The sequence below is a fragment of the Corylus avellana genome, chromosome 3, assembly GCF_965113065.1.
Source record: "Corylus avellana chromosome 3, dhCorAvel1.hap1.2, whole genome shotgun sequence".
Classification (NCBI taxonomy): domain Eukaryota; kingdom Viridiplantae; phylum Streptophyta; class Magnoliopsida; order Fagales; family Betulaceae; genus Corylus; species Corylus avellana.
Window position 1 is genome coordinate 32,785,410 of NC_142492.1, and position 12,707 is coordinate 32,798,116.

Sequence of the window (12,707 nt, forward strand, 5' to 3'; positions counted from 1 at the left end):
AATTTTTTTTTTTGAAACTAATTTATTTATTTATTTGGTAGTTTCTAAAATGCTAATTAACACTTACTAATGTGAGTGCAAAAAACAAAAAAGCCAAAACAGAGAAAGAGAACGAGAAAAGGAAAAATCTAAGACGGCGTCGCTTTGCATGTTTAGGAGTTATGACAAGGCTCTGGCTTCACATACTCTCATCGTTATCAACAACCGCCTGTGACACAAAAGATGGCGCTCCGTCTGTGTCAAAATCTTCGTCACCCTCTTGTCCCTCCAACCAACTTTTCCATGAAAGCCACTCGAACTCGCAAGCTCTCAGTCATGAACTATACGCTAGACCCGAAAGATTCACGCAAGGTTTCTTCTTTGAACTAACTTTAATGCTTTCTATTGCGATTTGTAGCTTAGTGCTCAATGGGCACATCTGTATTTGTGTTCCGTGATTCTAGTGGAAAATGTCTTAGCTCAGGACTTCAATTTTCATAATTCTTTGAATATATTGTTCCCCAGTGCTCCATTTGGTGGCAGACAAGACGTTGGGGATAGAAAATAAATTCGAATTCTGAATTCTAAATTATGAACAATTTTGCCCAAAAGCCAAAAAATTTAAAAGCAAACTAAGATTCTATTTTTAGAGCTTCTATTTAAATTCTTGGAGTACCCAAATGGATGAAAGGGCTATTCGTTGCTAAATAATGTCCTAAAAGTGAAGCATGAGCTTGAAAATGGAGGGTAGTAATAGCAAAAGTACAATCGTTTAACTTAGCTTATATGAGCTTAAAATTGTTAGTAATTACAAAAACAAAACTCAGGAACCCATTTTGTTTTATGGGTATTTTACTTCTGTTCTGTTGAACAAATGGAGGGTATGACCAAATGGAGCCCAAAACTGGTCAACTGGGATTTCAGTGGATGCTTTTTGCTGATATTGAGCCATGTTTTATTGTTTCTGCATTTTCAATATAAGTGGAATGAAGGTGAATTTTTATAGGCTATGTTTTCTAAATCTGCAGCTAGTTTTGGAAGTAAAAGAGAAGCTTGAAAAAGAATACCATAGTCTTCCTGTAGGCAAAAATGGAAGAGATGATGAAGATATGATCCTATGGTTTCTGAAGGACCGGAAGTTTTATGTTGAAGATGCTGTTTCAAAGTTGACTAAAGCCATTGTATCCTCAACACTCTTGCAAGATTCTCAATTTTAGCACTTATAGTGTGTGCGTGCGCCCACATGCTTGCATAGGTGTTTCAAATTGAATTTTATCCAACTATTTTGGTTTTTGGAAAAGTTAAAGTTCAATGGAAAATGGAGACTCAAAATAATTGCATAGACATTCAGGCGACATAGTTTCTTTGCAAAAATGGACTTTGATTTCTTTGGCTTCTCAAGATTATTCTGTGATTGGTTTGCACCTGTTAAAAGCTATTCTGAAACATTCCTAGTTGTTGCTTAAGAAAAAGGAATAGTTCTCTTTAAGGATGTGGCCCTTGAATTTTGCATGGGAAGATTTGTTTGATTTAAAGAATGAAAACTATTGATATTTAATGAATTTATACCTTTTCACCTTTCCATTCTACCCACACAAGAAATGGCGTCAAGAGTTCAAGGTGTCTGAATTGTCTGAAGAGTTGGTGAAAAATGTAGCTCAAACTGGAAAGGCATATGTGCATGATTTTCTTGATGTGAATGACAGACCAGTGCTCATAGTGGTGGCATCCAAGCATTTTCCTGCAGTAAGTCCAAAACTTGTAGTACTCTCTTAATCTGCAAATGAAAAACAAAAATTTGAATATAGTCACTTGCCCCTACATTCCTAGTTTTTGTGAACTTTATTGCGGTCTGATGAGGTAGGCTTTCTGAAAATACAAAAAGGGGCACATGTTTTCCAACTCTGTGGGAGTATTTCTATCTTAGGTTGACTACATATAAATTACCCTTTGCACGAATCCTTTGCTATTAGTCTATTCATGTATGGTATTTCTGAAGTCAAAGAAATATTGGTTGAATTTCAAACTCCAATTAAAAAATTGATTATCCGTTTGATTTTTCTAGCATGGATTCTTTGTTCTAATTATAAGCATAGATCAATTTGCTTATAGATGCAGGATCCTGCAGAGAATGAGAAGCTCTGTGTCTTAATGATTGAGAAGGCATTGGGTAAACTTCCTGCTGGGAAAGAAGAAATACTTGGAATATTTGATCTTCGGGGCTTTGGTACTGAAAATGCAGATCTTAATTTTTTGACATTTCTGGTAATTTTTGCACACTAGCTGCTGATTATATTCTATATAGGTAATTTGAACTTGGATATATGTGTTGTTTCTCTTGCTCCTGTGGCTGGCATTATCTTATCCAATGAATCAAATGCTACACTCTGACATATAAAAACAAAGAAGCGTCAATTTCAGCTGATTGAGTTCTCTATGTAGTTCTTCCAAATTCATAGGTTGGTGGTGGTTGTCAATTTTATAAAAACTGTCCCTGTACTCATACTACTGCTCCTGCTACTAGCTTAGCCTGCAATGAATTTATGTTGAAAGTTGAGGCGACGATTTAAGGGTTCTTTAGTTTCCTCAAAACCATGGAGCTCAATATGCTTCAAATAAATAAACAATCCTGGGTCATTTAGTCTTTATCTGATGTTGACTACCCTACTACTCAATGCCATTGCTATTGCTGGCAAATATATATCCTCAATCGTTTTGAATGGGTACCATCACTTGTACTCTTTGTTTAGGTTTTTAACTTGAAGTCACATACCTTTGCTTAATTTTTTTCAACACTATGCAGAAGTTCAAGAACCATACCTTTCTTTCTTTCTTTTTTCGCTTTTAAGACAGTAGCATAATTACTTGAAGGTAGTATTATGAGCATTCTGGGTTGATTTATTGCTCCTTCATTTCTTTTGACAGTTTGATGTATTTTACTATTATTATCCGAGGCGGTTGGGGCAAGTCCTCTTTGTGGAAGCTCCATTTGTATTTAAGCCAATTTGGCTGCTTGCCAGGCCCTTGTTAAAATCATATGCTTCTCTGGTATGGACATGAGTAATCTAGGTGCTGTTTGTTACTCTCGTGTTGTTCTGCTTCTCAGCCTTTCTGCTCACGTTTATGTATTGTCAGACTCATATTAGTTCATGTGTATATTCGTTTTTGAAGGTAAGATTTTGCTCGGTGGAGACTGTCAGGAAGGAATATTTTGCAGAAGAGACAGTGCCAGCTAGCTTTAGAGACTGAAATGACTTTGACAAAATAGAAATTCTTACATGCATCTCATGGTTTTGTAGGTACGAGAATAATATGTTTAATTACGCAACTTCATTCTTATTTTATGGCATTTTCTGTGCAATATATCTCTTAAGGATGGCCAAGTAATGCTAGAAGGAAGACTTTTTTATTGTCAAAAGTGATGTAACTTTTAAAATTACCTTTGGAGAAACAAGAGGAGGATAAAAGTTTCCTTCTAGACTTACTCAAGCCACCCCTCACTGATTGTATTATTATCTCTCATCTTCATATTGTTATTCAGAACTGCAATGGAGGCATATGGTAGGCTGTTCAGATGGTCCAAAACTTCTTCCGGATCATTGGGGCTTGACGGTTGATCGTATTCCATATCTCCTTGGCCTCCCCAGTGACTGAAGAATTTATTTATGCTTTTTCTTTGGGGGTGGAAGGAGGCTTATATAAAGCAGCCACTTGTACTTGAACCACGAACATTTCAAAAGTCATTCTCAAAGTCTTTTACCAAGTTGAGTGAAAAATATTTACCTACTAGAATGTGAGTTGAGGTAAATTCCTCAATCCATATTGTCTAAACTGTATCAATGACAAAAGTGGATGTTCAATAGAAATAAAATCTTCCCTTCCGTTGCATTTTGAATGACTGTTTAATCTGTTTAACACCAAAGAGTAATTCTACTATTTACACTCTTTATCACTCATATCACACTCATTAACATTGAATATTTTAAATAATTGACGTTGCATTTTGAATGACTGTTTAAAACCAAAGAGTAGTTCTACTATTTACACTCATTTATCACTCATATTATACCCATTAACATTGAATGTTTTAAATAATTGACATGAAAAGTTACTTAAAATATGTTAAAATATGCTACGTCAGCCAGCATTACTCAAAACCAAAGCATCAAGGAATTCAATTGAACCAAGCTCAGTGAGAAATGCGGCTAAAGAGACCAATTAGAGCCAAATTGGAAATAGAAGCACGACCAATTAACAGACTAATGCTATACAGTGATTTCTTGAATTGTGACATGGTAAGAACAATTAAGTCTGTTATCAAACGAGAACGATTATTTATGAAATACAAAGTTGCTCACTTGCAGATCACACGGGCCTACAACTAGGAGAATAAAGACCCCCCCTCTTTAGAAGCTTTCTGCAAGCATAATTTAGGCTTCTTCAAAATGAAAATAACAGGGATTAGGAAAAACACTTTGGAAGAATTTCATGTGGAAAAACATTCTCCACATAACAAGTCTAAAAATGCAAGGAACTTATCAGAATGAAAAGGTGAACAAAATACCACTGCTCATTGGGACAACTTCCAGTTTCTTTCCTAGAAGTTCAGCACTTTCAGATTCTTTTGCTTGAGGAAAGCATCCCATTCAACTGGTTTATGAGCTGCTCCATCGTAGGCCACATACTTGGGTAACTTCTTTCCATAAGTAAGAAATGTTCCCCCACTCGTCACTGCTTTGCATACTGCAGTTGCTTGGGACCCATCACTGAAATTCAGACCTGCTGATGGTCTTAGCTCACCAGCTAAACGCTTCATATACCTGCTAGCAGAAAAGCGTAATGAATGAGTACAAGGAGAAAATCTTTATCAGAATAAAGACAAAAGCAGCCCTCTTTCAGTTTTTTTTTTTTAAAATCTTCAAATTGCACCGTTATTGTGTTTTCGTACTTGTTGGGCTTCACACCTCCTATTACCCCAAATGTTATGTATAAGACTCCTACTTCTTTGTTCTCAAATTTGGCACATAAGCTTCTCAATGCAGGTTCACAACTCAAAGTGAATCACATAAAAGGCCTAATCTACAAATATTGAGAGAAAAAGACCTCTGATGATAACGGCTACTTTATAACTTGATGTCAAACAAGAACACCATGTTGACAAGGAAAAAACTAGTGCATTCCCCAACAGGCAGAATGAAGGATCCAAATGATTTTTTAGGTTCACAAACATTCACAATTACTCAGCAAATCAAAAAACAACAAGCACCAACCTTGGTAGAGACACATTGCATTCAAAACCACTATAATCACTAGTCAAGTTGCAATTTGAGCTTCCTAGAAATCGCTTATAAAGCCTAGTCTCACCTAATAAGGAACTAATGTAAGACTTGGTGCCCGTAACACCTTTATAATCCACCCACTCAATGTGAGCAATTTATGCCAACTTTTTGGGGACTTTTGGGGTGTCACACATTCACCAACAGGCAAAATGAAACAACCTAATCATTTTTCAGGTTCACAACAAGCACAGGCCTCGGTAGAGACACACATTACATTCAACAACATATTATCACGAGAAAACCACCAAGAAATAGAAAGTACCATGTCTTTGTGTAACTTTCAGGGACAACTATATCCCCACCAAGTGCCTTGAGCTCTTCAATGATATCAGGACTCCCCGGCTTGTCTTCGAATATGCTTACGGTCTGAAGGTTCCGCTCTTTCGCCACCTGAACCACAACCTTCCCAATATCACTGTCCCCACAATTCTGCACCAGCGTTGCACCTACCACCACCATTTCCACCATCCATAACAATAACCATCAGATACACTCCAGATCAATAACCAAAATCCCAAGACCAACACACATCATCTTTTTTCTTCCCTTTAACAGAACATCAGCAAAAACCCAAAAATCAAAACCTCCCCATTGTAGATACACACATAAAAAAATGATTTAGAGCTTTAACATCTTTTCCCTACATTTTCTCAATAACAGACGTTCCTATGTTTTCTCAGTGACCAAACAGATCCTTACTTGGAAAAACCAATCAGCTGATTCGTAACGGGGCCCAATGAAATGAGTTTCAATCTTATGCTACATGCCATTTTTGTTTCCAAAAGAGTAATTATGATGCTAAGGTTGAACGTCACGGGTAAGCAGAGGTTCAAAGGTTATAATTTGATTCGTTTTCTCACATATCATCGCGGGAACCAAACAGGGCGTTAGAGACAAAGTACTCTGTGAAATTGAAAGTGAAAGAGATCGGCCTAGGGTTTGCAATACCTGGTTTGAGAGAAAGGGAATCCAACAAAGAAACAACGCTCTTTCTGAGAGAAGCAGAATCGGCGGTCGAAACGCATCGAACTCCGATCCGGTGGCCACCGGCGATGAATTTCCGTACGGACTGCATTTTCTCGTCGTCTCGCGTTCTGTCTCGGAGGACAAAAAGCGTCTTCGTTTGGGAGCTGAGTTTCTAACTGGTTCAGTTGAGTGAAACAACTGGTTGGGTTTGGTTTTCATTTTTACTTTTTTTATTTTTGGTCATATTGCGTGTATATATATAATTAAATTAAGGGTTAAATACGAAAAATCTCCACGGTTTCATATCTTTATTTTTTTCTCATAGAGTTTAATTTTTATCACAGGAGGTACACAGGGTTTTAATAAAGACCGAATTAGTACCTTCGTCCGTTAGTTGACTTAACAGAAGTCCATGTCATTAACCTTGAACCAATTAAAATTCGATATCTAACATAAGTGGCTACGTCATCAGTGATGACTATATATTAACTTGCCACCTAATTTTTTTTTTTAAAAAAAGAGAAACCGATAAAAATATATATTTTTTCAAAAATAAAAAGAAAAAAAAAAAATTTCGATTGAAAACCGGGTTGACACCCCTACTTTTATTTTGTTTAAAAAAAAGTAATTTCTGATATAAAATTTATTTAAAGCACCCAATTATAAAATTAGTAATAAAATATTAAAATATTAAAATATACGCGCCACTATCCGGTGAAAAAAATTCTCAAATGGGTCTAACGTCGTGGGGAGCGAAGTCAAAAGACAGCTTGAGGGTGAACTTTGTGTGTTTGCAAGAAGGAGGGAGAGATGGAGAAATCAAGATGGGTGGTGGTGGTGCTGTGTTTAGGGTTTCTGGGTCTGTGCAGTGCGCTTGAATCGCCACCGTACACGGTGGTTCACTCCGAATCGGACTTCGAGATCAGACTCTACAGAGACGCCACGTGGATGTCTGCTCCCGTCAAAGACATCTCCTTCGACAAGGCCACCAAGCGTGGTTTCCATAGGTACTTACTTTAGCCATGCAATTGACCACCCATATTCACCTCTCTTTGTTTGGTTCTCGAGAAAATTAAGGAAAAGACAATCAATGAAGGAAATTTCGATTTTTTTTTTCGGTTCTTTGCAATTTTGGGCCTTGGTTTTTAATCTCTCTTTTGTTTTTGGTTTTATATAGTTTGGGTCAAAAGCGTATGTTCAGTTGAGTCCAATACGTTTTAGTTTGGTTTAATCGAGGTGAAGATTTCCGATTTCCGCTTGGTTGCTAAGAAATTATAGAATAAAGGGAAGAAGTTGATTTGATCCTTGGTTTCTCATCTGAAGGTTTTACATTTTCAGGGACCTGATCGAAATAAATCCTGTAATTCAAAGTTTTCCTTTGCTCTTTCTGGCTTTTCTCAGGGACCAAACAAGTAGGTGTAAAATTATTTACTAGCGCCTCCCCCTCCCAAAAAAAAAATAGTTAAGGTAAACCCCTCACACAGTAATATGATCAGTTTATGTATCTTGTGTATGTTTGATTGCATCATATAATGTAATTATAAATAGGAAATCTCAGTGTTTTAGCCTTGATGTTTCATAATTGTTGGTACTTCCAGATAATCTGCTCTTGGTTCTTGAAACTTGATAGGGGATAGTAACAAATTCAAAAATTATGGAAGGATATAGGAATTATACTTTGAGAAATAAACGGGCTTGGAAAGACTACATAGTTAGTTGCATTTTAGTTTTTAGGTGGATGATTTGGGGATACTTCAAAGCACTATCCTCGTTTCATGATTCTATGAGTCATGAGGCTGTGGCTACTGAGAATCATGTCAGCCATAGAGTTACAGCTTTCTTGGCGTAAAATGTTTTACAAAATATTATATTTTTTTGGCGTAAGGGTTAATAACTTTTTTAGTACCTGGGTTTGCAGTTTTTTATATTTTCCCCCTCGGTTTCCAAATCAGTCAAAAATGGTACTTGACCCATAAGAAGAGAAGAAATTGATACTTCCATTAGATTCAGTGAGAGAAAATTAACGATCTGTCACGTGTCACTCCCAAAATATGTCACATGTGTTAAAAATTAAAAATAATAATAAAAACTAAACTTAAAAAAAAAAAATTGAAAATTGCATGGGTGGCCGGCCACCCCATTTTGGCCAACGGGGGTGGTTGACCACCCCAAGGCTGGTCTAGGGGTAGCCGAAGCACCCCCAAGGGCCAAAAAGGGAGTGGCCGGCCACCCCCATTTTGGCTAGGGGAGTAGCTTCGGCCACCCCTTTTTTGGTCCTTCGGGGTGGCTCAGCCATGCCCAATGGCCAAAATGGGGTTGGCCAACCACCCCCATTAGCCAAAATGGGGTGGCAAACAACCCCATTCAATTTTCTTTTTTCTTTTTTTTTTTTAGGTTTTTTTTTTTATTATTATTTTTAATGTTTATGACACGTGGCATATTTTGGGAGTGACACATGGCAGATCGTTAATTTTCTCTCACGGAACCTAACAGAGGTATCAATTTCGTCTTTTCCCATAAGTCAGGTACGATTTCTGACTGTTTTGGAAACTTAGGGGGAAAAAAAATAAAAAAACTGCAAACACAGGTACTAAAAAAGTTATTAATCCTATATGTAAATGGAAAAACACCACAACAACCCGGCATTTTTTGGTTTACTCTTCCTCAGTTATACCAATATCACCATCACAACGAATGCAACCTGCTTCAACAGCATTGATACCCTTCTTATGCTGATTTTGTTTATCATCAATAGAGAACATGTGGTTTGTTCATAGTATCCACTATCCACCATGTCCTGAAACCACCAGGCACCATGGCAGTGCAAGAATTCTATAAGCATTTCTGTTTTTTGTGTAGATGGTCATTCTAGATCCATGTCTTCTTTTAACGTTCATAAAATCCTCTGTGTACCCTTTTTTTTCAGACCTTTTCATTTAGCTACATATTTTCCTGTTGTCTCACAGGTTGTTCCAGTACATCCAAGGTGCTAATCTGAATTTCTCCCGGATCGCAATGACAGCTCCTGTATTGACAAGCATAGTCCCGGAAGCTGGCCCTCTACACTCATCGGCCTATTTCGTCCAGTTTTACTTGCCGGTGAAGTTCCAAGCTAGCCCTCCACTCCCGCTTCCAGAGCTGAACCTGAAACCTTGTGCATGGGACACTAGTCGCTGTATTGCTGTTAGGAAGTTCTCTGGATTTGCAAGGGATGGTAACATTGTTGAAGAGGCAGAGAAGCTTGGCATTAGCTTGAGCAGGTCTCCATGGGCGAATTCAACTTCTTCTGCAAGTGGTTATGCCTACTCGATTGCACAGTACAGTTCTCCATTCCGGATTATTGGGCGTGTAAATGAGGTTTGGGTGGATATTAATGCATCTGAATTAGATGGCTGTAAGTTGAGTGGAGTAGCTGCATACTAAACTGTCGCATGGGTGGCCCTATTATGTGCTTGGAGCTAATGAAACATAAATTCCTGTGTTTTGAATCCTGTCTGTATGTATATATATTATTTTAAATATTATGTAAAACCTATTGTACTTCATTATTTGAATGTGCATAAATAAAAAATTGTGTATGCAATAGTTTCCTGTAATCTTCTTTTCTCAGCAGTTTTCTGTAATTTATTACCCCGTCCCCAAGTTTTCACCATGCTAACATACAAAGATTAATTTGCTGAAGTCAGAGATTGTTCCAATTGGTGAGGTGGAGGATATAGATAGGTTAGTGAGTATTTTTGGATGTAGGGTGGCAGGGTTAGCTATGAAGTATTTGAGTCTTCCTTTGGGGGCGCCTTACAAGTCTACCACCATTTGGAATGGTATTGTCGAGGCTGTGGAAAGGAGATTGGCGGGTTGAAAGAGGCTGTATTTATCAAAGGGATGGAGGTTAGCGTTGATTAAAAGCACTTTGTCTAACCTACCTACGTACTTTTTGTAATTATTCCCTATACCTTTAGGTGTGACGAATAGATTAGAGAAGCTGCAAAGAGACTTCTTATGGGGCTATCTCAATGAGGAGTTTAAGTTCCATTTAGTGAAAAATATGGTTGTATGAATGGAGGCTGGTGTACTAAGGTGGTGGAGGGTCCTTTTGGTGTTGGAGTGTGGAAACATATTAGGAGAAGGTGATGAGTTTTCTCGAGTTCTCTTAGATCTAAAGTCGAAGATAGTTCTCATATTAGATTTTGGCATGATATTTAGTGTGGGGATCAGTCTTTGAAAGATTATTTTGTATTGCGAGAAATAAGGAGGCATGGGTTAAGGATAATATGCAAAATTTTAATGGTGTTATTCAATGGAATGTACCATTTTTATGAGCAGCCCAAGATTGAGAGGTAGATGTGGTGATGGCTTTTCTTGGGATGTTGTATGCTTTCCAACTACGGCTAGGGGGGATTGCATTTGGTGGATTCATTCAAAGCATAAGAAATTTGAGGTGCGATCATTTTTCCGCATGCTTTCTTATTCAGGGACATCTACATTAGGGGTTTCTTCTTTTTTGTGGAGGAGTATATGGAGAGTTAAAGTTCCATTGAGAGTGAATTTCTTTGTGTGGATAGGCAACTCTCGATAAGATTCTGACTTTGGATAATCTACTTAAGAGATGAATTATCATGGTGAAATGGTGTTGTATGTGTAAGTGAATAGTGGAATGCAAACTATGTGGAGAGAGTGGTGTGTAAGTGAATAGTGGAATGCAAACTATGTGGAGAGAGTGGAATGCACAATGTTTTGAAGATAGGAAAAGACGTTGGACGAGCTCAAAAAGATTTTTGTTAAGACCATTCTCTATGAATTAGGATCCTATTTGAGCAGGAAAATATCCAATTAGTTATAGTAAATGAGTATTTTTGTCTTCTTAAAAAGTGAAAAGATAAAAATACCCTTAAAGAATAATTAACTGGATATTCTCCAGTTCAAATAAACTGTAGAGGATCCTTTCCCTTCTCCACTGGGCGGGAGCATTTAATGTTTCTTAATTTTCTACTATGCCTCAATTTGTAGATTTTTGTTCTTCTTCTCACCTTTAGTGTGAACTTTCTTTATATACATCTTGTGTACTAATATTGCAACCTTTTACGCTTTTCAATAAAATACTTATTTATCAAAAAATAATTAAAAATTATTAGTCACTATTGATGTGGAAAAAAGCTCATGACCGATTCCAAGCTGCATTGTCAATGGGCTTGCCAATAAATCACCATGCGGTTTTGATCTCTTAGGTGACCTCAAAGGCCCAAAAGTTCCCATTGCAGTTGTCCTAATATGTTAATTTCAAATTTCAATATAGTTCCATTTTGTTTATGTGGCTTTTGGTTTTTCCTCTCTCTATCTCTCTCTCATGTGAGTTCCATTTTTTTTTTATTAATCAAAAAAAAAAAAAAAAAACTCTCTCTCACGTTTCCTTTAAAAAGATAAATATTCAAGTAAGAGCATTCACAATCAGCTGCACAAAGCTGCTTGAGATGCAAATTTGGATGAAAAATCACCTATATTTGGCTTACTAGTTTAACAAAAAATTTAGTTAGTTGCTAAGAGCATTCCCAATGGAAGAGCCAAATGTTACTTTTATCTAAAATAACTCTTCAAATGTTTAAAAAACCTCTTACATTGGATTAGCCAAAATAAAATGTAAAATAGATATTTGATTGAAAGAGCTAAAAAAAAAAGCTAAATGTAGTAGCACTTTTCAAGAGAGTTATTTTATTTTTCATTGTTTCTCTCATATATTTTATCTTTTTCCCAAATATTTTCTTATTTTTTCTCAGCATGTTCTCTTTTTTCCAAAATTTTTCCTATTTTTCCTCTCACATGTTCTTTTTTTCTCAAAAATTTTCTTACTTTTAATAATATTTTAATAGAATAGATAAAAATATAACTAATCGGATGTAAAGACATTTAAAAATGGCTTAGCTAAACTAGATAAAAGTGAGTTTTGAGAAGCCATTTTACATAAAAATATGGCTCCTCCATTGGGAAGTGCTCATAATTTGATGATTACTGTACACTCACCAAATCTTACCAAAATATAATAATAATAATAATAATAATAATAAAAATGAATAGCTATAAAAAAAGAAAAAAAAAAAAGAAGAGATTTTTAAATGGCTTTAAATGGCAGAATGCAATTGCTTCAAATGGCAAGGCGCATTTACAAGTAAGAAGCACCGAGTGAGTGAGTGACAGAAAGTAGAACATGCTGCGAATGAAATGGATGAAAGTGATTGCCTATTTAATCATTGAAAGTGATTGCCTATTTCCCGTCCTTCCTAAATATTGCTTCTAAGCTAACCCATTATAAATAGTTTTGGGCTAAAAGTTATCATAGAATACAGCTACTGTGCAATTGTCAGCACCCATGTCCCTGCAACAGAACTTTTCTGCCCATGTGTAATTGTAATAGTACATCTGGTGAGATAT

At 36.5% G+C, this 12,707-nt stretch overlaps 3 protein-coding genes across 8 annotated transcripts; 2 read left to right on the top strand and 1 right to left on the bottom strand.

Moving 5' to 3' along the window:
* The first annotated feature begins 193 nt into the window (after positions 1 to 193).
* On the top strand, positions 194 to 3,867 carry LOC132176427 (Sec14p-like phosphatidylinositol transfer family protein). Of its 4 annotated transcripts, XM_059588623.2 has the most exons (7): positions 194 to 351; positions 1,008 to 1,160; positions 1,579 to 1,725; positions 2,092 to 2,244; positions 2,905 to 3,027; positions 3,151 to 3,278; positions 3,521 to 3,867. In XM_059588623.2, the coding sequence occupies exons 1-6, from the start codon at positions 223 to 225 to the stop codon at positions 3,226 to 3,228; spliced, it is 783 nt and encodes a 260-aa protein (XP_059444606.1). In that variant the 5' UTR covers positions 194 to 222; the 3' UTR covers positions 3,229 to 3,278; positions 3,521 to 3,867. The 4 variants fall into 4 exon arrangements, with proteins under 4 accessions (XP_059444606.1, XP_059444608.1, XP_059444607.1 ...); XM_059588625.2 differs by lacking the exon at positions 2,905 to 3,027; XM_059588624.2 differs by lacking the exon at positions 3,521 to 3,867 and having other exon boundaries at positions 2,905 to 3,048; positions 3,151 to 3,230.
* A 397-nt stretch (positions 3,868 to 4,264) lies between these two features.
* Positions 4,265 to 6,484, bottom strand: LOC132175120 (uncharacterized). Of its 3 annotated transcripts, none has more exons than XM_059586953.2 (4): positions 6,267 to 6,484; positions 5,581 to 5,764; positions 4,544 to 4,799; positions 4,265 to 4,414 (listed from the first exon to the last, which is right to left on the bottom strand). In XM_059586953.2, the coding sequence occupies exons 1-3, from the start codon at positions 6,391 to 6,393 to the stop codon at positions 4,577 to 4,579; spliced, it is 534 nt and encodes a 177-aa protein (XP_059442936.1). In that variant the 5' UTR covers positions 6,394 to 6,484; the 3' UTR covers positions 4,265 to 4,414; positions 4,544 to 4,576. The 3 variants fall into 3 exon arrangements, with proteins under 3 accessions (XP_059442936.1, XP_059442935.1, XP_059442934.1); XM_059586952.2 differs by having other exon boundaries at positions 4,265 to 4,417; XM_059586951.2 differs by having other exon boundaries at positions 4,265 to 4,799.
* A 514-nt stretch (positions 6,485 to 6,998) lies between these two features.
* LOC132175229 (uncharacterized) lies at positions 6,999 to 9,829 on the top strand. Its single transcript, XM_059587098.2, has 2 exons — positions 6,999 to 7,291; positions 9,251 to 9,829. The coding sequence occupies exons 1-2, from the start codon at positions 7,095 to 7,097 to the stop codon at positions 9,705 to 9,707; spliced, it is 654 nt and encodes a 217-aa protein (XP_059443081.2). The 5' UTR covers positions 6,999 to 7,094; the 3' UTR covers positions 9,708 to 9,829.
* The last annotated feature ends 2,878 nt before the right edge of the window (positions 9,830 to 12,707 follow it).

What these genes read in the sequence shown, in the direction of transcription:
- LOC132176427 (XM_059588623.2), top strand. Translation starts at nt 223, where the DNA reads ATGGCGCTCCGTCTGTGTCAAAATCTTCGTCACCCTCTTGTCCCTCCA. An exon ending in ACCCGAAAGATTCACGCAAG is followed by an intron (nt 352 to 1,007) that starts GTTTCTTCTTTG and finishes CTAAATCTGCAG; the next exon opens with CTAGTTTTGGAAGTAAAAGA. An exon ending in TAAAATCATATGCTTCTCTG is followed by an intron (nt 3,028 to 3,150) that starts GTATGGACATGA and finishes TCGTTTTTGAAG; the next exon opens with GTAAGATTTTGCTCGGTGGA.
- LOC132175120 (XM_059586953.2), bottom strand. Translation starts at nt 6,393, where the DNA reads ATGCAGTCCGTACGGAAATTCATCGCCGGTGGCCACCGGATCGGAGTT. An exon ending in TTCCCTTTCTCTCAAACCAG is followed by an intron (nt 5,765 to 6,266) that starts GTATTGCAAACC and finishes TGGTGGTGGTAG; the next exon opens with GTGCAACGCTGGTGCAGAAT. An exon ending in GAAAGTTACACAAAGACATG is followed by an intron (nt 4,800 to 5,580) that starts GTACTTTCTATT and finishes TTCTGCTAGCAG; the next exon opens with GTATATGAAGCGTTTAGCTG.
- LOC132175229 (XM_059587098.2), top strand. Translation starts at nt 7,095, where the DNA reads ATGGAGAAATCAAGATGGGTGGTGGTGGTGCTGTGTTTAGGGTTTCTG. An exon ending in ACCAAGCGTGGTTTCCATAG is followed by an intron (nt 7,292 to 9,250) that starts GTACTTACTTTA and finishes GTTGTCTCACAG; the next exon opens with GTTGTTCCAGTACATCCAAG.